The sequence below is a fragment of the Periophthalmus magnuspinnatus genome, chromosome 9, assembly GCF_009829125.3.
Source record: "Periophthalmus magnuspinnatus isolate fPerMag1 chromosome 9, fPerMag1.2.pri, whole genome shotgun sequence".
NCBI classification, from domain to species: domain Eukaryota; kingdom Metazoa; phylum Chordata; class Actinopteri; order Gobiiformes; family Gobiidae; genus Periophthalmus; species Periophthalmus magnuspinnatus.
The window spans coordinates 28,248,528-28,271,901 of record NC_047134.1 but is presented as its reverse complement, the minus strand read 5'-3'; the positions used below and the strand labels follow the sequence as shown (position 1 = coordinate 28,271,901).

General features: G+C 40.4%; 1 protein-coding gene across 1 annotated transcript in view; it reads right to left on the bottom strand.

Moving 5' to 3' along the window:
- The window catches only part of grid2 (glutamate receptor, ionotropic, delta 2), an 834,579-nt gene that overhangs the window by 709,916 nt on the left and 101,289 nt on the right, over positions 1-23,374 (bottom strand). Inside the window, exon 2 of the mRNA XM_033973100.2 lies at positions 18,086-18,241. Within this exon, the coding sequence (XP_033828991.1) occupies positions 18,086-18,241 (156 nt within the window). The remainder of the gene's footprint in view (positions 1-18,085; positions 18,242-23,374) is intronic.

The following is a 23,374-nucleotide window of genomic DNA, read 5'->3' as shown; positions in this document are numbered from 1 at the left end:
CCCAACAAACACCAGGGGGCACTAGCAGTAAATGCACAGTTTGAAAAAAGCGTGTCTTAAATTAAAAATGAAAAAACCTCAGTGTACCGTCTTTCTGTGTAAATATATCATGTTACATCATAACATATCTGTAACATGTGGCTTATATTATATATTATATTCAGGTGCGCTCAATAGTCCGAAATTTACGGTAGTTCATTTTAAACAGTTTGCAGTGGTCCAAAGTTATTCTTCATTTACCTTACACATTCCAGACATCCTAATTATTCATCATCATGAGTTTATGGGCTCTTGTCACAACTTTGAGGGACCAGAGTGGAGTTTTGCCGTCACAGTAAAGCTAATAATTAGCATGCTAACAGTGTACTTCCTTATTATCAGACAATAAAATGCTTTCTAATTAGACACTGACAGAACACAGCTGACTTATTTTGACCTCAAGAGCTGCTTATACAATACACATGTAATTGGACAAGACAGATTTTGCACAAAGACGTGGAAAAAATTGGGTACAGGGCCTTTAAATCAATACTTTTGAGATGAGTTTGTCTTTTGAAAGGATTATATTTTTTCTACAACATCCCCAAAGGCCGTGTTCATCGCCACAAATGGATTAAGCCCGCCAGGAGAGATCAGGGGACTCCAGCGGTTCACTCCAGACTGAGCAGTGAGCACTTTGTTTCAGGTCGCTAGGCCTAACATTAACTTGTTTACGAGTTGCTAGCAGTGGCTACCAGTTAGCATACAGCATAGCACCCATGTCAGGCAGCTTTCAAAGTTAAAATTAATTCAGTTCATATTGTATTATCTGTATATATCATACACTGCCTGGTCAAAAAGTCGTCACCAAAACAAAGTCACACACTGTAATATTTCTTTGGATCACATTTAGCTTTGATTACGGCACACATTTTGATTTCGCTTCTGCAATGTCACAAGATTTATTTCCATCCAGCATTGCATTCATTTTTCACCAAGATCTTACATTGATGATGGTCGAGTCTGACGCTGCACAAAGTCTTCTCCAGCACATCCCAAAGATTCTCAATGGGGTTAAGGTTTGGACTCTGTGGTGGACGATCCATGTGTGAAAATGATGTCTCATGCTCCTGAACCACTCTTTCACTATTTGAGCCCGATGAATCCTGGCATTGTCATTTTGGAATATGCCCGTGCCATCAGGGAAGAACAAATCCATTGATGGAATAACCTGGTCATTCAGTATATTCAGGTGTCAGCTGACCTCATTCTTGGAGCACAGACTGTTGCTGAACCTAGACCTGACTCGTACCTATTTGCTCGTACCACTTTGCTTAGTTAAATCCAGGTGGCGACTTTTTTTTTGGCCAGGCAGTGTATAATCTGTGTATTTGGTTTTTCTTTTTTTACTTTTATGTGAAGCACTGTGTGAAATTATATTGAATCCGGCACTAGTTTTTATTTACATTTTATATTCTAAGTTGTCAGTTAAAGTTCAGTTAAAAAATAAACATTAAAATTACCTTATATATATATTTAATAGAAACATCTTCAAGTAGCTATACAATTCAATTTGGCTGAGTCTAGTGCTATCGGCGTCGTTTTTGATGGACAGGACAAACTGACGCAGCAGTTGGAGTGAGGCAGACATGACAGTTACATTTCTTTATTCTTTGTCACTCTGATTAATGACTTCTCCTCTGCTTACTTGCGCTCTCGGAAAAACGCTACGCTTTCAGAACTTTCTCTATACACTTGGTGCATCACAACATCCAACAGTAACTTGGGAGATTAATACGAGGGCTGACTTTGGCGGATGACCAGTTGACAGGCTGTCGGTCAAAACATGAAGTTGCTATGGCGATAGTTCAACTTACTTATTTTCCCTGACAGGGGCTGACATCCGTATCGCCAGGGTTAAAATAGAAAAGGCAGCAGAAATAGGACTGTGTTTTGTTTCATGAATGCAAGTTTCAGTAATCTTGCACATTAAAGACACCGTACCTGATTTTTACAGCCTTAAAAAAGCAAAAACAGAACGAGTTAATTTTGCGGCAGTCTTAAGTTATTCGTCAATTTTCTGGTGCATTTTGAGCATCCTGATTACTCACACATTTCAGAGACCAGAGCGGAGTTTGTCATCACTGCTAACAACAACTAGTCAACGAAAAAAGACACAAGCTTTACTTCCTGGTTCATGGAGGATAAATATGCTTTATATAATTAGATGCAGACAGCACACAGCGGTCTCATTTTGACCATAAGAAATGCCTTTACATATATACAGACACTGGGGTTAATTTTTTTTGGTTCAACTCCCTTTTCAGAGCTGATTCACTGATCTATGCCACATATCCAAGTATCCAAAAGGTATTGTAAGGTATTTTCTAGCAGTGCACTACTATTCCAAACTGGCATCTTAATTTACTCATGCTAAAGTAAATAAAATGTGCCCAACTGTGGATATGGAATGCATGGGGGATCACCGGGACGCTATGAAGACCAGTGTGGGGGTTTACAAGGACTGTGTGGACAAGAAGATAACACCAAAATTCGTGTTTTGTGATTAAAGCCACTTCTTATCTGTATCCCCTCTTCCTAAAGAATGTGTGACCCCCACTCACCTTGTGCGACGTTGCCTAAAGTTTCTTAATGTATAACACCATGTTGATAAGAAGAAGACCCGCCTCACAAACACATCTCAGGACTCTCTTTCTATCCTTTCCCGAGAGTCCGTTGCTTCATTGTTCACTTTACCTGTGTGGAACTCATTAAACGCTTCGGGGTTTATGCTTCAGTCTCTTAGTCCTCTTTGATACTTGCAGCAGAAACGAACAAGTCTTACACCACGGAGATGTTACCTAGCAATCTCCTTGAAAACAAGCAAAATTTGAGGCCGCACTATTGCCTATAATTGAATAAATGCAACATATATCCATTAATCCCGTATTGCAGAAATTTCAAGGCAAAGCAAAAGCTGAACCACTAGAAAAGTTACACAGTGAAACTTTGAAATACACATTCACAAGTCTCACAAATGTTATGCCGTATAAAACCTGGAGGTATTTTATAAGACACATGCAATAGACGACAGGCTGGAGGTCCAAATTTCTACGTAAACTTCATTGGTTGAGTGGTGAGTGGCTTGAAGGTAAAAAAAGCGCGAGATAAAAATGTGACCTTTTACCATTTAACATTTTAATTCATTTCTTTACACTATTTTAAGGTACGGTATCAAAAAGCATTAATACCAAGACTGCGGTGTCCAAGATAGTTTCAAAGAATAACAAATCATAATGTCATCTTTAATGAAGCTGAAAAAGAAACAACGAAACTACAGCTACAACCTTTATTTGTCCTTTGACGGTTTCCACCATAGCAGCAGAACCATCAGCCTTTTCAGTCATTCCTTCTCCTTCTTGACTCTTTAAAAATAATTTACCATATATCAATCTCTTTTTTTAATCCCTCATTCTTCCCCATGACTTCTCGCTCTCCTGACAACTTCCTCACATGCTTAGAAATCACCAGGGTGACACTAGTAGGAAGAGGCAGGTTAAGTGCAAAGGGAGCGCTGAGAATTCCTATTTTTTGGGCCAATATTGAAAGCATCAGCACAAGTTCCCTGGGGGGGTACGGCAATGCGAATGGTTGTCTCTTTCTCACGCACACACACGTACGCACACACCTACACACACATACATATATAAAGTTTTCAGGGTCAGGCAGGTGAATGTGCAGAGAGGAGACTTTAATGAAATGCTAGAGAAGAGAGAAGAGCCAAAGGAGCAGCGGTGGCCCCAGTCCGCACAGTGAGAGGGAGGGAGAGGGGGACTCAGACAGAGAGAGATGGAGAGAGAGAGACACAGACGTACAGAGATGGAGGATGAATCGTAAAAGGTATACCTAGACTGTGGAGAATGGCTCGACTGTGGAGAATGGGTAAAAGGTGCAGCTTAAAAGTAGACATCTTCAGCTTCAGTCCTGTGCTTTTTAGATACTTTTGCATAGCCGTTATGTTATAGAATTTCATCTGGTTGCTTATTTTCTGAAAACTAGGGCTATGTCCAAATATCCGCCATAGTCCCTGACCCCTCATTCACTCCGTAGTCCCGCACTCTTTAGTGGACTCCATAGCGCACTCACTCACAAAGCAATTTGGACACACAGTTCACCACACTCAAGTCACGTGACTCGGCCGTCTGGTTGTTGTTTTTCCAACTCTCGCAATGCATTGTGGTCTATATTGACTAGCCTAGTGACAACTAATGCCCACTACTTTGGAGTGCACTATTTTCTCACCAATTGGACATTCGGACACCACTAAAAATGACCTGAGCCCCTTAATAGTTCCCATAACTGGGGAATAATGTGACCATTCGGACACAGCCAAGAGCTACTGTCGGCTGTAGGCAACGCCAAAAATACAACAAAACAGCAGACAAAATGTTTTAAGAGTGAATATGTTGCACCACTCATCAAAGTAGCTTCTTCAGTTTTGACAGGGTTATTGCCTTATATCTGTCTGAAGTGCGGGACGAACGGCACTGAAACGAACACACCCTAGTAGGTTAAGTAAGGAGTATCTGAGTGCACTGAACTACCTAATGTGTGAACTGTCACCTGAATGATATTTTTTTTGCTTTGGGTCTGAGGATGGACTTGTAAATTAGTGACAAGCTGTATCTTAGGCCCCTGTTGACTTGCAAAAATCGTGTCAGAACTGAGGCAGCTACTTGGTTGAGAAACGTTTACACTCTTAAACGTTTTGTCCAGATGTCCTCCTTGGGTGTTAAACTGTAAGAAAGTGGCACGATGAAAAAGCATGCATCAGGTGTAGGTACGTATGCCCCCTGACTTGTGATTTGAGGTAAAGATTGGAGGTAAAGACATGGCGAGAACATGCAAATACCACACTGAAAGATCCCATCTGGGAATCTAACCTGCGACACTGACGGTCTTAACCTACTGCACCACCGTGTCACCAAGCAAGTGAAAAATAACCAGAACAAACTAAAACACAATGTCCTCTAATATAAAGCCAGCACTCAGACTCCTTGTATTGACTTTGGTACAGACACGGAATATATTCCATCAATAATGTAAAATATGTACTTTGTGTGTTTGTTTAGTAATACCTTCAACAGCTTTTCCAATATCGCCTTGAACTGAATTGCACTAAATAAAAAGTAGTGAGACCTTTGGGGAGCACTTCATGCACAAAAAGCACCGCATCAAATCAGGAGGACTTTTTTGGCTAGTGCTTTTTTGCTAGCGTGTTTTATGGCGCTAATAAACCAGAGCGGAGTGGGCTAGCTTCCACTCTGTGCGCATTGTTGCACTGTTGCTCCGCCACTATATATCAGAGCTGTTTATTCATTTATTGAGTCTTTCGCCGATGCTCTGCCCAGAAATGCCCTGTAAAATGTGCTATTCTCCAAAGCGCTGATTTCCAACAAGATTTACAAGAAACACTAATGAAACTTATCATTTAAATGTTATAAACACATATACAACATATTAGGGCTAACTGATATGGAAAAAGGTACGCAACATATGGTAAACGTGTTGAATATGTGACTTTTTGTGGTTTAACATAGCAAACTTTACGTCTGCGTCTTAAAAATCAACTTTTTGGAGGTGTCTACGATGTTGTAATGTCGCTCCGTCATCAAAAACATGCCTTTTATACGCCTTTCATGCGTGTTTGAGTAATCTAGGGATCTCGAGGGGCAACTCAGAGCATCAAAAATGAAACTGAAGCTAGGTTTTGTTGGTGAATATAACATTTTCAAACAATAAAAGGTAATACGGTGATCTAAATATGTTATGTGCTTGCAGTACCTCCTCTTTAAGATCTGTAGAAGGGTCAAACGCAGAAGACACGTTTTCTAGAAGGGTCATAACCTAAATTGACAAAGTCCCGATTAGACCTGTCACGATAGCAAATTTTGAAGCGTGATACACTGCTGAGGACAATATAGATGATAAACGATAATACTGAAACCAAACCTTAATGCAGAATTATTCACAAAAACTATTCTAAAAGTGCAATATAGTAAAAAAAAAAAAAAAAAAAAAGTACTCCAGTAAATAAACAAAAGACAAAAAGCCTTAAGTTGTTCTTTTGTACCATATGAGTCATAGACGTTCATAACTCAACCGTTTACATCTCGAATCTCATCGTAGTACAGAAAAATAACCAACATTTTTCCACTAGTACAAAGAAAAAGTACACACAATAAATACTGACCCGCAAAGAACAATAAGTTGATATAGTACTTATCGTGACTGGCCTAACCTGTGTACAATCTTACAAGAGGAAACAAGTAAAGCAAAACTCCAGTATCTTGCAACCATGAGGAACTTTTTCAGGATCTCAAGAAAGTTAACAATGCTCTTTCTGCCAATCTATTATCTATTTTCCCACATTTTCGGTTCAGTTCAGCTGCAGACGACGCCACATCATCAGAGGTTGTGACTGACCAAACCAGCCTGGGATAATTAAAGACTGATTGCTCAATTAGCCTCATCAGCTGATTGAGATCTGTGAGGGTTGGCGCACTGTGTACCTGTAGATCCACACATGAGCCAGGTTTGTGTCAGTGTGAAGACATGGAGTAGTACGTAGCAGAAGAAACGTTCAATTCCGTCAGCTGGACAAAAGTTTTAGTGTGAAGACGTGTCTGTGTGATGGGAGGAGCTAACTGCACTGAAACTAAAACGTACAATCTGACCAGAAGTGAAGAAGTGGCTTGGATGATTGGCGAAACGTCTTAACTCTAAATGTTTTGTTCAGTTGGTAGACTTTTTTGCTATGGATCGAACGTGGAATCACGGGGTGACGATAGCCTAGTTGGTAGAGAGTTTGTCCACCGATTTGAAGCTTGGCGGTTTGAATCCCGCTCTCAACATAAACATCGTTGGTAGAGCAGTCAGATACGTGTTGGGAATTCCAGCTCCCACAAAAATGAATACTGCCGTTGTGTCCATTTCTTTTCTCTGGCTAAGATCTGAACTTCACTGTCTTCAAAGGAGTGGTTAGCGGCTTCGAGATGGAGATGTACGACGGACTGGGGTCCAGAGGAGCTCTCACGACTGTGCTGGTACATCCTCTTATGGAATAGCCGTTTAGTTTCTCCAATGTAACGCTCACTGCAATCTTCACTACAATCTTGAGCGTAGTGTAAAGAAACGGTTTGAGAGGGGAGTTAAAGAAGCAGTTTTTGTTTGGAAAGACAATCCTTCCTTAAACAGAAATGGAGGCTTGAGACATAATTTCTCTCCCATCTATAACACCATCCTCAAACATAGAACAATGAGAACAATAGCAGTGTCTTTAAGGGCTGAATAGGGTAGTTTCAGCTGAAACCGGAGACAATCGATATAAGGCAGTGGCCATCAGCAATCTGACCAGCACTGAAGAAAAATGTGACCATCTACCATTTTGGACAATGTATGGCTGTTCCATAATAGTGTGGTGTGGGGGTCAAGTCAATAAATGTGCTTGTAGAACATGAACATGGCTGCTGTATCAGTGGACATTCTTCCACACTGCCCAAGTTTAGAGCTGCACGGTTTGGGAAAAATATCAGACTGAATGATTAAACAATATACACACTTTGAGCATCTTAAAAGCTACTTAATAAAACCATTACACTAGAGCTGAACAGTTTGGGGAAAATATATAATTGTCATTTTTCTGGCAAGCATTGCAATTACCATTAGATTTGTGATTTAAAAATTGACATCGGTTCAAAGTTCACATTTTAAACACATCCAGAAGAATTGGCAAGAAGACTGACAAACTAATAGAGCTTTTTTATGCAGAATAAGACCAGATATTTTGCTTGCGGAGGAACTTACTTTAAAAATTGTAGCGTTTAAGATTTACCAACTGCGGTTTCCATTCGATTGCAATTTATCCAGCAGCCCTAGTCCAATCTGTAATTAAATAAATGTACTAGAGGTAAGTTTAATGCCATTCTGTGGAACACTGAAGGCAAAGAAATAATATCTTTCATGGAAACGAGCAGTTAGTGGATCTCCCAAAGCAAAGACTAGTCAGATGCTCGCTCAGAATTTGAACCAACTACAATTAAACCTGAAGATTAAAAGAAATAATAACAAATATATCACAATTTGATCAATATATTTACTAGTACAAATATTCCCAAAGAGATATCATACTAGATTCGCCAGACAACGCACTAACTATTATGTCCAAGGAATTCCTCAACAAGTCAAGCGCGTTTGTGTAGTCTGCAGCCTTATGAAACTGTAATATGTTTGGAAGAGCGAGCTAACTGTCAGGAAGCCAAGGGACTGACAGCGAGACAAAGAGGAGAAGGAGAGGCCGAGCTCGGGTCCAGGCACAGTCGGAAAACAGGAAGAACATTCTCAACGGAAAAGCAGCTCGGAATGGCTCTAAATGACACTCGCGCCACAAGTCATCAACGCATCACCAAACACCCGCTGGGCTCCGGGTGACACCATTCAGGCCGGCTAGAACTGGTTTGGCCCCAGCTGTCAGCTCATCTCATTCATTTCACATTCACAATCTCAAAATGAACAAAAAGCACAGGGACTGGATTGCTCATATTTGAAATCTGTCCAGGATTTTTAGACACGCAAGACATATTAAGTTGTATTCAAATAAAAGTAATGCTTAATTTTAGGGTACATTTATTAATTAGCATGTAACTGTGATGGTCCAAAGTTATTCCCCACTTACATTATGCATCCTGAGTCTCCTAATTATTAAACATGATGAGTTTATATGCACTTTTCACAACTTTCAGAAGCCAGAGTGGAGTTTTGCTAACCATGCACTTCCTGAACATAAGACAAGACCGTCATTCAATGCACTCCTTCTCCGTTCCATTCTGCTGTTATTTCTAGTTTAACCATCATCTGCCACAAAAATCAGCAGCCTCCTCATCTTTCCCTTTCAGGGAGGATATTTTCTCTTACAAAATGATCATCACTACTATAGGTCTCATTTCAAGTTCATTTATACAGCACATTTAAAAACAACTTCAGCCGACCCAAGTGCTTTATGTAAAAGAAAAAAAAAAAAGTACAAATAACTAGGGTTGGGTATCATTAAGAAGTTGCCAATATGATACATATCTCGGTACAGTGCACTGTCACTTTGGTACAATGCAAGATATTTCAAATCGATTCAATATGATTCAGTGAAAAATAAAGGCTTTTGAGACACTTGATCAACCCCATTTTCACAAAAAATAAACATTAATTTTATTATTTTTTAAATTTATCTTCCATTTATTGAAGATGAGTGAACATAAAGTGCATTTTGTTTTGTGCATTTTACCGACTAGAAAAACACATCAGACTGTTACCTTGGTCAGTATTACTCATCCATATCTTTACATGTAACAGGGACATGTGCAATTTAACAGCTCTGAAGATCACAACATATGAACTAAATCACAACTGTGATACTGAAAGTCTTTGTTAAACCAGAGTTAATATGAAATAAACTTATTTTAATCATCAAAACAGTGAAACAAATGTCAAATGTTCTGCATAAACAAGTTTATTTCCTCTAAACAAGCCACACAAATGTAGCACTGTGAAAGAATAATTTGGTAAAATATACAAAAAAGTACTGTTGACGATATATCGATACAACAGCCCACGATATCGATATTGTATCATTAAATGAAATGACACGATATAGCAATATTTCAATATTTTTGGACACTCCTACAAATAACACAGTACAGTTGCCTGGTAAATCCAGACTGGTATCTGTGTTTTATACAGATTAATACTGACAATAAAATGAAACTCCAGTGCTGTTTTATCATTTTATATTATCTGTAGGATTACAAAGCAGGGTCACAATTCAGGCCTTTGAATTGTATAGTAGAACCACGTTAAAAGGACAAAGGTTTATTAATTTATTACTCCTGACTATTCACTGTCCTCACCACCTTGTCTCTGTGTTTTAAATATTAAACAGTGAACATTCTTATGGAGTACGGCTGCATACAATTTGTGATTTTCCACAATACAATTTATTCATAAGTGTTGTCTCTCTAGAAGTCTCCATTTCATTTATTTTTACCTTTCTAGTTAAAATTCTATAGATAGCATTAATCGTTAGACTAATTAACCAATTGTAAAAATAATTTCTGACTTGACGACAGCAGCAGGAGCCAGTGGAGGTAAGTGACGAGGTAAAAGTATTCAATTTTAGGTACAAATCTTTATCAAAATCACTACATTTGAAGTCTCATAAGACCTCAAAATATGCACGAAATACTTTTACTTTTTACTCTGTAAGTGCATTTTTAAACAGGTACTTTAATACTTTTACTTAAGTAGATTATTTCATGTGATACGCTTATTATTACTTGAGTTTTGTGGGTTTTTTGCTCGTGTATCTGTACTTTAAGTAACATAATTTAGTATTTCTTCCACTACTGGTTGCAGCCCTATTATGAACATTGCTTTTGTTTTTGTTTTTTTAGACCAAACATGGAAAAAATCTCGGTTTGAGCGAGATGCCTGACTTCAAAATCAGAACATTTTATTGATCGCAAGGAGGATATCACCCTCACTGGAGGATCTCCGCATGGGGCAATGGCCTTAGATAAATGGACAAATTAAAGAGGTCTGACAGCAGGGGGAGGGGCTTTTGGGATTTGATTGATGGGAGGATACCCATAGAAACGAGATGTCTATGGTCACTATGGCAGCTAACAAGACCGCTGAGTGTATTCGAACAGGGCGGATGGAGAGATGGGAGAGAGGAAGAGTGGGAAGAAAAGGAATGGACCATAGCTAAATGATATTGACCCTGGTTTCTGTGGCATTGGCTCATCAGTATTCTGCAGAGGGGAAACAGAAGGAAAGGGCCAGGACTGCACTTTATGATCAGAAAATGTGCAGTGCAAAAGGATGACTGAAGTAATGACTTTTGATCAATATGAGTTTTGTATGAATATGGTTTAGAAGATGAGCGAGAAGCTTTAATGGGAATTTGTGATTAATGTTTTTTTTTGTTTTTTTTTCTGGTAACTGTATACATGCAAGAAGGTTTAATGCCATACTATGGAATTTTCCAGGGAAAGTGATAACATCTTTTGCCTGCAGGGGTTGGGGTTTACATAGCAGGGGTTCAGATCAGAGAGAGTTCTTTTAGGTGTAAAGCAAATGGATTTCAGCATTGAAACTGGCAACCCAAAGGCATCGGCAGACTGTCCTGTCCATGGGAGTGGTCTGTGGTTCTCCTCTCCTCTTTTACCCACTGGGTTTGTTTTTTAGTTTTTCCTTCCACGCATGAGACCATGTGTTCACGCAATAACTGTTTACTTACTAAGGGAAAAGGCTTGTGGTTGGCTCCAACAAAAATAGAACGGATTTGATCTGGAGCTCCGCGGCACCTCCGCCGGCACCACCGGACTGCACAGGGTGTCGTCTGAGCTCCTCTGCTATTTTGTAATATACAGAATACTACTACCGGATCATAGCTGCACCGTGTGCAGTCTGAGCCCGGGGTAAGAGATACTGATGTGATTTTGGGCTTTAAAAAATAAATTGAATTGAACTGAGAGACCCTCACTCGTCGAGTCACGAGTGAGGGAAGGATGGAGCGTGAGATTGACAGGCGAATCGGTGCAGTGTCTGCAGTGATGCGGTCGCTGTATCGGTCCGTTGTGGTGAAGAAGGAGCTGAGCCCAAAGGCGAAGCTCTCGATTTACCGGTCAATCTACGTTTCTACCCTCACCTATGGTCATGAGCTCTGGGTAATGACCGAAAGGACAAGATCGCGGATACAAGCGGCCGAAATGGGTTTCCTCCACAGGGTGGCCGGGCGCACCCTTAGGGATAGGGTGAGGAGCTCAGTCACACGGGAGGAGCTCGGAGTAGAGCCGCTGCTCCTACACGTCGAGAGGAACCAGCTGAGGTGGCTCGGGCATCTGCTCAGGATGCCTCCTGGACGCCTCCCTAGGGAGGTGTTCTGGGCATGTCCCACCGGGAGGAGGCCCCGGGGAAGACCCAGGACACGCTGGAGGGACTATGTCTCTCGGCTGGCCTGGGAACGCCTTGGGGTCCCACCGGAGGAGCTGGAGGACGTGTCCGGGGTGAGGGAAGTCTGGGAGTCCCTGCTTAGACTGCTGCCCCCGTGACCCGGCCCCGGATAAGCGGAAGAAAATGGATGGATGGACGGATGAATTGAGAGGCTCATGTGAGGCTCATTCTGATGTCTGATTGGATGGCCATGTTGAGAACCGAAATATCAAATTATAACAAACAACTTGGCCATCATGTCCAATGTTTTTGTAGACACAAATTAATCAGTATTATATAGTTGTTGTATATGCTTTGTATATGAGACCATTTTTATAGAATTTGAAACCAATGTCTTGCAATTCCTTTAATATATAAAAATATACATGTTTCTGAGGTGCAAAGATGGTCGCTTATGTAAGGAAGCTTTGATAATAACAGAAATGCAGCTTTGCTCCTTTCTAAACTTTTTGCACTTTTCATTATCACATTTTGCTCATTATGTTGACAAAGTCTGAAGTTGTTATTGTGGTCTGTGCTTCTCACAGCCTCCAGACACAAGCCTCATGCTGGCTTTAGCACGTTAGCATTTTAGCACATCGTCCGCGCTAACAACAACAACTCCGCTGTGTCAGACCCTATTCGCTCATAAGACCCCCCTCTGCTTCACAACTCACTCACTTCACCACAATTCAACTGAAAGGAGCTATTTTTTCACTTTCTGGCTTTGGTTATGATTGTCCCAAATAAAAAAATAAAAAATAAATAATATTCCCATTTGAACGGGTATTGATACTGGACTTGCATCTCCACAGACCTGACCTGTAACTTGGCCTGGTAGTGCCATCTATCTGTTTCTGTTTCTTAGTACTATGTTACTTCTGTGTGTTTGAATACTGCAGTATTATTACTTTAAATATAACTTCCATAAAGTCATTTCTCATGTGGGTCAATAATGTCTAATAAGTGAACGATTCCCTCCAGCTGACTCCAGCTTTTAATCACCTTTTCAAAGTCCTATTTTAAGCCCAGATATGTTTTTTACACTCATGATCAAGGTTAAAAAAATTAAATATATATTTGGAGAAAGGGAAGAAAAGTCAAAGTAATTAAGTTTGACGACGTGCCGTTTAACAGGGCAGAGCTAATTGCTGCTCTGCGTCTATCGGAAGCTCAATTGGGCGTTAAGGTTTTGGATAAGCTCCAGTTTCGGTTTTGTTGTTGTATATTTGTATTTTCAGAGTAAATAACGAGATTCGCTTATATCTTAGCCAAGTCGAAGCTATTTATAACTTTAACCGGGAAATTTGCCTGTCGTTGCCAGCCAATCTCTATCTTTGTCATTTACCCGATAACGTTTACCGTCATTCATATTCATAGGGTTTGGTAATATGGAAAAATAAATAAAAATTAAATTAATCATTAATACATTTTTTAAATAAGTCCCTCGCACATTACAGTTACAAGCTAGCGAGCATTGCCATTATTGTGTTTCCAATTAGAACGTATTGATGAACGTATTGATCACAGGGTCCTGAAAATGCCTTTGAATCTATGTTGTATTACTTTTTTCAGTTTCAGACCATTTAAAAACGTATCAGGCTGTGCTTCCCAATGTGATGACACTGCACAAGTATCAATAAACCCTCCACCGATCGAAACCGTCATCAAACTCGTTACTATTGCTCGTAATTGTACCCGCTAAATGCCACCCCATTGGTCCGACCTAAACTTGAATGAAAAATAAGTCTAGACAACCGTAGAACTCTCCGATCGTTGGTTCTCCGCTCACGGTTCACCCCCTCGCTCCCCCTATCTCCGCCCCCTCCCCCGGTGGACGCTTATCCAATTAGGCCTCTGTCTTTGGGTTAATCAATCGAGACATCTCTGACATGCACCTATAGACCCGGGCCGCGCATCTCCAAGGCCAGTCCAGTGACGTTACCATGGAGACGCACGTGGCAACCGGGAGTGGAAGTGACAGAAGCAGATTCATGGTGAAAGAGTCAAGTCATTAAGGAAGTGTGTATTAATTATGATTTTAAATAATAGTGTGAACCGCTTTTGACAAGAAAAATAAAGCGAAACAGCAGACATTCCTCTATTTAGTCATTTTCAAATTTGTGTCAAAAGATAATCTTGCCAAGCCTTGTTTTTTAGCTTGAATTGACGCCAAATCATCAAATCTGGACTCGCCTGCAGTCGTTTTTCGCCAACTAAAGTCACGGAATGTTTTTCATGAACTGAAAAGGTCCTATATTATATATATTAATGCATGCTTCCTTTGGAGTTTGTTTACATTAGCAACTACAACCAATATGTCGGCAGGTGGCACAAACCAATAGACAGTCGTCCAACCACAGCCTTCCTATTATTGGACCCAAAATAAAATATTACACATTTTTAAATACAATATATTTCAGTTTTGTAGTCTGCATTTAACTTTAAAAATATAAAGCCTACATGAGTAATTTATTCATTTATTTATTTTTCATTTATTTATTTATACAGGGAGAGCCCAATGAGAGCACTCAGACTCCTTTTCATAGGTGTGCTGTTCAAATACAGAACAACATGAACAAAAAAATAAGCCTATAAGTCAATTTAAAGCATCAAAAACATTTGCACTTGTGTTTGTGGCACCAAAGTATTGCACAATTTTGCTTGCACCTGAAATACATTCTATTGTTGTGAAGCAAAAACACTAAAAGCCCTTCTTTCCCCGTCTCAGTTCTGGTGTGGACAATCCTTGGACTTGTACAATTACGAGATCTTGTATTAAATGTTCCTGTAAGTTGAACAAGCAAGTGAGATGTTCAGGCAGTGCATCAAGTCGTCCCTTATAAATACATTTTATACGGGGCTGTTCTCTTCTGACAGATCGCGATGGCCAACCTACTTTTCCACAGAGTGAACAGTGATGGGTTTTAAATTCATCACCTGTTTTGAAAAGGAAGGGCTGAGTGAAAGAGTGTAATAAAACTAGTTCTTGGCTAGAGTCAAAGGTTATGCATTTTGCCTTGTTATTACCGCCCCAGTCTACTTCAACTGTCAACGGAAAAAAAAAAAAAAAATGTATATGCTTAGTACCTGCTCTTACAAGTAACAAGTTTGGGGACCACTGTATTAAACCATTTCTAGTGAGTAAAATAAAGTCAGTTCATTATGTTCTGATGAAGACGGCAGACTGACCTCTAAAAGAAGTCATTTTATTTTATCTGAGGAAACAACAAGCTAATAATGGCAAGATAATAGGGCTTACGGACTAGCATAATTGCAGGAAATTGGGTAACTGACACCAAAGTCGAATTGTAAATTGAACTAATACCACGCGTACTTTTGATCACCTCTCAAGCCGTTCTGCGAATAATAATGCCTTGTGATGTGCTTTATGAGCTTCTCAATTACCCGAAATCTCTCAAGCACCCACCACATTCATACTAGACGAGGTCGGTGAAGTGTCTTGATCAGAACTTGGTCCCAGCGGGAACTGAAGGTTGGATCTTCGATTGTTGGATGAGTGCACGAACCACTGTCACCTATTGAATGAAAGCACTCTCGTTTCAAGTTCTGCAGCAGAAACATCCGCCCTCTCAACTTTTAAATCCTTCTCTAACAACTGCATCTAGGTCCTAGGACGATATTGTCCCTAAGAAGTTCTCCAAGCTTAAATAGCTTCATAGTTAAGGCTGCAGTACAGTTTCTTTACTGTCTATTATGCATTCCGAGCACCCCAGAGTTTATAATACTGTTCAGAACTTTTGTAAACCAGTGCGGAGTTTTGCCGTCACAGTAAAGCAAATAACAAACAACTAGTATGCCAACAGTGCACTTCAGATGATAAAATGCCTTAGAAGTAAATATAGGCAATACACAGCAGACTTATTTGGACCTCAAGAGCTGCTTATGCGATGCACATGTTGCTCAAATACATGGGAAAAAAATCGTGTACAGGTCTTTTAATTCATTCAGTAAAATTCTCAAAATATAACACTTTTATAGCTGTCGGAAAAACACAAGTAGCGAATATGGTTTTCTGAAATAGCCATTACAGAATCAGCTGTACTTCACTGAAATGTAGATCCACCTCCTCCCCAGCACCCTGTCCCATCACCTCATCGTCCCTTTCCCTTGTCTCAGCCTCACCTCTACCACCTCCAGCATACCGGGGAGGAAACATCTCCGAAACGTCATCGAACTGGCATGCCATTCATCGCAATGTCTTCTGCCAGGGTCTGACTGCCAAATATAACTCATTCAATAAAGCTCTGAGTCTTTCCAGGTTCAAATACTGTTACATACAATTAGCTAACGTATTTCTGCCAATCCTCACTCACTTCAGTTTATTGCATTATAACAGAATCTTGCGTAAATATACTTAGCTAGTTGTTTAGAGGAAACCATTTATTCTTGGCGAGTATTAAGGCACTAATTATACAAAATGAGATCAAGTTGAAAGCATTTGTAACATGTTTGCTATAGGCAGGGAGTTAGACAAAAACACTCCTACACACATTTCCTGCAGGGTTTTTGGTCCCCCATGAAATACAAGTGCCAGCCAACAATATGGTGCAGTGTGGCCCAGAACCGCACAAAACATTGTGCAAAATTCGATGCCTAACAAAGCCACAATATGAAAGGAAAGATGCTGGAAGTGTCTGTTCTACTGTTCAAAACGCTGAGCCTGTAGTAAGTAGGAAATTGTGTCAAATGAAAATGTATTGGAGTGATTTGAAATGAATCTAAGACCACTATAATAATAATAATAATAATAAAAATAATAAATAAAATAATACAAAAACAACATAGCTATAATAAAAATAATTATTATTATTATAAAAATAATAATAATAAATACATAGCTATAATAAAAAATAAATAAATACATAGCTATAATAAAAAAATAATAATAAATACATCACTATAATAAAAAAATAAATAAATACATAGCTATAATAATAATAATAATAATAATAATAATAATAATAATAATAATAAATACATAGCTATAATTTTAAAAAATTATATATATATATTTATATAGCTTTCTTTTGGGCAGTCAAATGTGCATTCCAGTACATTATTCATTTACTCCATACTTGGTGGTGGTAAGCTACATTAAAGCCACAGCTGCCCTGGGACAGACTGATGGATGGAAGGCTGGCAATCTGCGTCATCGTTCCCTTTGACCACCACCAATCACTCACACACACACACCAGTTTCATGCTAGGCGATGTGGATAAAGATTCTTGCTCAGGACACAACAACTTTTAAAGAAAAAGATTGGAAAGGGTTTTTTTTTTTTTTTTTAAATGATGAAATGTAGCTTGAACATAGATGTTTTTTAGAGTTTGATTTGTTATTTTGGCACAACCTAAGCTGAATTGCTATCTGGACTAAGAAACTCATACCAGTACTATTCATGTTCAAGTGAAACATAGTAAATGGTAAATAGTCACATGGTTATAGCCTTTGTTCACATTTAAGGTCCTCAAAGTGCTTAACATCAAGGAGCTAGTACCCCAGTTCACACACTTATTCACCAGCGTACACAAGCACTATAGTAGCAAGGAAGGTTAAGTGTCTTGTTCACGATCAAAACAACAGTATTCACTTGTGGGAGCTGAACCACCAACCCCGCAAACTTTGGATCAGAGGACGAACGCTCTACCACCTGATCTACTGTCACCTCCGTGGAACTTGGAAGCATGTCTTTGTAGGGTTTTCATATTTGCACCGCTTTAAACTTCCCAAGTGGATAACATGATGCCAGGGTTGCCAGATATTCAACCAAGCAAAGAGACAGATAAAGAGAAGGCCAAACTAGGAACCACCAGCCAAAATATACTGAGTAAACACTGAGTCTTTACAGGTCTAACAACAAAACAGAACCACTTACAAAATTCGAAATAAGAATCTTCACTGGAGAGATACAATTTGGAGTTTGCCGATTGATCAACCAGAACCAGAATCCTAAAACTATTATACGTGACAATATCAGACAGCCAACGATAGCACAGCATGCAGAACTTTTTAAGCCGAAACTTGCTGGAATCCTACCTTCTTGCACAGCCTGGAAAGGGTTGTTCCCGTCCACAAACTCCACGGATACGGTCACCTTCTCCGTCTCCAAAATCTCATTGTTCAAGTTGAGGTCGGCCACAGCGAGCCGGAAAACCTCGTCATCCTTCCGTGCAGACTCGTCAAAAATGGCACCTGAAAGAGGAGATTAGAAAGTCAGTTATTGGGATTTAAATCGACAAAAAATTAATTGCGAAGTTCTCCATTTATGTAATTATTTTTTCACCGTCCAATTTATTAAGCTATTTGTGGAACCACGGTTGTCCTGGGATCTGACTGGAACGTTGCTTCAAACCTGCGCTGATGGATTCTCCGGCCAGCACCAATGTATCACTTTCATAGATAGGTGGGTGGGCGATGTGTCTTGCCCAAGGACACAACAACAATATGAACTGTCAGTCCTTCAGGCCTTGGGAAGTATGTTGACATGCAGTTGATATGTGACACACGAGCTACACCAGTGACAGTTCAATGAAATGCTCGCAGCTAGCAACCAAAACATACCGAGAAAATGATCTAACGCCTCATATATTGTTTTTAAAGTAAACCAAAGTTTGTGGATATAAAAATAAGACAAAATAAATGTGGATTAATATGAACTTGTCTGAGCTGGATGGTAAATAGTGATATAGAGCAGGGGTGTCAAACTAATTTTAACAGAGGGCCACATCAACAAAATGGTCGCTCTCAAAGGGCCAAATGTAACTAACTGTACGATAAATGTAACTAAATGTAACCAAATGTAATGTAAAATAAAAGCAGCTACTTTTTAATCTTGTTAATTAACCGTTTCTATATTTATTACTTATTCAAGTTACAAATATTGCATATGGATTTGCATAGATATGAAAAAATGGCTGTGTAACTGTGTCCTGATAAACTGATATTTTAAGACAGTCATACCTTTTAATTTACTTTTTCGCAGGCCACATAAAATAACATGACGGGCCACATTTTGCCCACGGGCCTTGAGTTTGACACATGTGATACAGAGTAATACCTTTTCCATATTCAAGGCAAGCGCAATACATGAAGGAACCTTTGACCCATTCACACACATTCTTACACCAGTTCATGCAGACCATGAGCAGGTTTAAGTAAGTGTCTTGCCCAAGGACACAACAACAGTATTTACCTGTGGCATTTGACCCCTCTACCAACAATGTTTATGTCGGGAGCCGGATTTGAGCCACCAACCTTCGGATCAGAAGAATGCATGTCGTACAACTCCAACTATTATCACCCCAAGCTGGATTCAAACCACCAACCAACCACCGTAGGCTTTATAATTTAACTTCCTCAATAGACCTAATGCACATTTCTTGTAGTTTGAACCTCAACGTATTCTCTCAAACGCATGTGTCTCTTGTATTTATTCGACAAAAGTACATATTTGTGTGTACATTGCTCCAGGATGTGTAATGTAACATAATCGTCACATTGTATCCACATTTGTCGGAACATAATATTCCCAAACATTTTCCGTTCTGCAGTCTCCAGGGAGGATAAAAGGCTGGTTGATGTCGCCCGTTACACACAATTAGCCATGTGTTATCTTTTTGTTCATTAACTCACTCTCAGCTGTTCATTTGAAGTCATTTTGTCCCTGAACCCATTGAGCCACTAATTGTGTAAAGCCAGTTCACTGAAGCACAGCTAACCGTGTCCCACTGACCAGAAAATAAGGCTAATACACCAGATGTGCTACCGTTCTGTCTAAAACGCATAAACTGAGAATTTTGTTAATCAATGAAACAGTTTGAGAAGATTGACACATCGTTTTATTCTATGGTAAACGTCAACAATATGGAATTAAACTCGTCCGTCTCCATAGAAACAAGCAAAGCCAAGTTTAATGTTTAATGCCATGCTGTGAATATTCCAGAGCATCCCCACTGAGACACGTGTTGGACCCCCTACCAGAAAAATTCCACAGTGAATCTTTAAGTTGAAAATTAAAATGCAGTCGTGGCCAGGTTCGATACAGATATAGAGTTTGTTATAAATAATGATGAAACTCATGGATTGTCTGGATAGAATTTACAGAGAAATGATCCCAGGCTAGAGCAGTATAGTGTGTTAAAGATGCACTGCGTAACATTTTTGGTGGTGGGCCCATTACTGCGAGTCGTGAAAATGTTCCTTAGCCGTATCACCAAACTGATCCGCAATATGGTAATTTGTTTGCGATATTCATAAAATACTTGGTTTGGTGGATTAAGTTGCTCGTTTCCATGGAGGTTACTATGGAAACGAGCAATAGCCAAAGAAAACTATAGAGAAAAGCAGGTTTCGGACCCTCTACTTAAAAAAAACACATATTCATGGCTTTGGTTTCTTGTTATATGCCACATTTTGAGGACTTTCTATCATTCAAAAGATGTTCAGAAGATTGGTTTAAATTCTTAATTGCTACGGCAACGGTCCTGCTTTTTCATCACTCTGAAATTCATGGATAGTCCATCTTTAAACTCATAACCTCAAACTCGATATTAAAATGCGAAAACTGTAACTTTAAAGCATACATATTCCTTTAAAAATGAATGGGGCACCAGATCTATTAATAAACGTGCTGAATTCTTAAACACTTGAGTCAGGTTAGCCGAATTAAAAACCACTAGAGAGTCAAATCCTTTCAAAATGGCGAGCAATTCAAAGAGATAGCAGCAGTTTGAAGGCAGTTAGCAGAAGAGTGCAAACTGTATCTTTATCAAACAGACTCATGAAAAATGCATTCTCCAGCCGTTTGAATCATCAGCTTTTGGCCTCTGTACACAGCACAGGTCCTGATTGAGTGGTACCTCCGGACATGCAATATGAATGAGCAGACAGGGGCAGACGGGGGCAGACACAGGGGGGAAGACAGGAGCAGTCACAGGGGGCAGACAGGAGCAGACACAGGGGGCAGACAGGAGCAGACACAGGGGGCAGACAGGAGCAGACAGGAGCAGACACAGAGGGCAGACAGGAGCAGACACAGGGGCAGACAGGAGCAGACACAGAGGGCAGACAGGAGCAGACACAGAGGGCAGACAGGAGCAGACACAGAGGGCAGACAGGAGCAGACACAGAGGGCAGACAGGAGCAGACACAGAGGGCAGACAGGAGCAGACACAGAGGGCAGACCGGAGCAGACACAGAGGGCAGACAGGAGCAGACACAGAGGGCAGACAGGAGCAGACACAGAGGGCAGACAGGAGCAGACACAGGGGGCAGACAGGAGCAGACACAGAGGGCAGATAGGAGCAGACAGAGGGAGCAGACAGGAGCAGACACAGAGGGCAGACAGGAGGAGAAATAGAGGGCAGACAGGAGGAGACAGGAGGAGACACAGAGGGCAGACAGGCGCGTGCAGGGGTAGAAAGGAGCAGACAGGCGCAGACACGGGGGCAGACAGGAGTAGGCAGAGAGCGCAGACAGGAGCAGACAAAGGGGCCAGACAGGGGCAGGTACAGGAGCAGACAGGAGCAGAAAAGGGAACATAGCAGAGCAGAGCAGATAGGAACAGGTGGGGGCAGACAGGAGCAGACACAGGGGTAGAAAGGAGCAGACACAAGGGCAGACAGGAGCAGACAGGAGCAATCACACAGGAAGCAGATAGGAGCAGACACAGTAGCGGACAGGAGCAGACAAGGGCACATAGGAGAAAACAGGAACAAACGGGTTCAGACAGTAACAGACAGGGGCAGACAGGGGTAGAAAGGAGCAGACACAGGGAGCAGACAGGGGCGTACAGAGAGAGACAGGAGCGGATAGGGAACGTGCTCAAACACAGACACATTAACTATTCCATTAAGCATACATAATGAATGAACCCGTCAAGTTTAGGATGACACCAGTGCGATGCCTTTGTCTTGACTTCATGAAAACTCTTTGTGGAAGGTCTGACTGTAGTAAGGGAAAAGTAAGTTTGTCACAATAACACATTTGAAGAGGTGTATTTTATTATCCTTGCATCAGAATTCACATTTCGTCCATTTTTCTATATTACTGGGGTAAATTTTGAGTGTAGTTTGCTCCAGATCAGGGTGAACTGGGAGCCTAATTCCTTAAGCAGCACTTTTTATTGCAAGTTTTGGCAAATCTTCCTTGATAAAACCATAATAACATATTTAGAGTTTCCTATTGAGGATCGGAGCATGAATAAAAGTCTGCTGGATCATTCTAATCTGTTATAAATGCACATATTTGAATTCCTCACTGTATTTACCAGCAGTTTTTGGCTCTCCACTGGCCCTCAGCTGCATCTATGTTTTGATTTGTGGCTTTGATGACTTGGTGGCTTTGAAGTAAAGTTTGGACATCCCTGAGTTAATGTTTTGTCCTTCCAATAAGATCCACTTCAAACTATAAATCAGATGTTGCATCCAGACAGTTACATGAGTAGTCCCCCACCCATACTTTTTAACTAAGTCATTTCTTGGACCACTACTTTGCGCTTCTACTTGAGAAACGTAATTATTTTTGTACAATTTTAGGTCGTTCGGCCCATCTCTGGAAGTAGTACCCTCAAACGCAACCAGGTACAGCACCGCAGCTTGAGAACGACTGCGGTAAAGATCCAAACTTGACAATGTTCCATTCTCCTTCGCTCTAAAGACACAGTGAGCACATATGCAAAGGTTGGACCATAAATCAAACAGGAAACAAAAAGCACTGAATCTGCGGCTCCAAGCCACCCAGACAGTCCAAGGGCAGACACACCGGCTCGCATGTGGCACTAAATCACTCCGCTAGCTCTGACTCCTCCCTATCATCAACAATAGAGCTAACGGGGAGCGCCTCAGTCTGCAGATATCGATCAACTGTCTGCCAATTGCGGAGTGTTAGGTATTCATTTTGCACCATGTTTACAGTGATGAAGACACGATAAATAGGACGCTTGTCTGCTTAGTGCCAAAAAGGCCCCTGGTACAGATAAAGCAAAGCATTATGGGATACGGGGTCCACGGGAACTGGGGAATGACAAATGATCATTGGGAAACAAGGGTAGAGACAGGTTTGAGGTGAAAATGAGAAATGGTGATCACTCAAGTTAACTTCTTTAAAAATCCAGATGTTGTTCCGTTGCCAGGAATATTCAACAATTTAGCATTAAACCTGTCTCCATGGCGACAAGTAGGTAACACAACTGGACCAAGTTAAGAGACTCCACTCATAGTAGCATTGCATGTTTTATTTTTAGGTATTTTTGAGCTACAGAACACCAGTATTGACATAAACACAAGATATGTATGTTTAATGCCTTACTGTCGAACATTCAGGGCA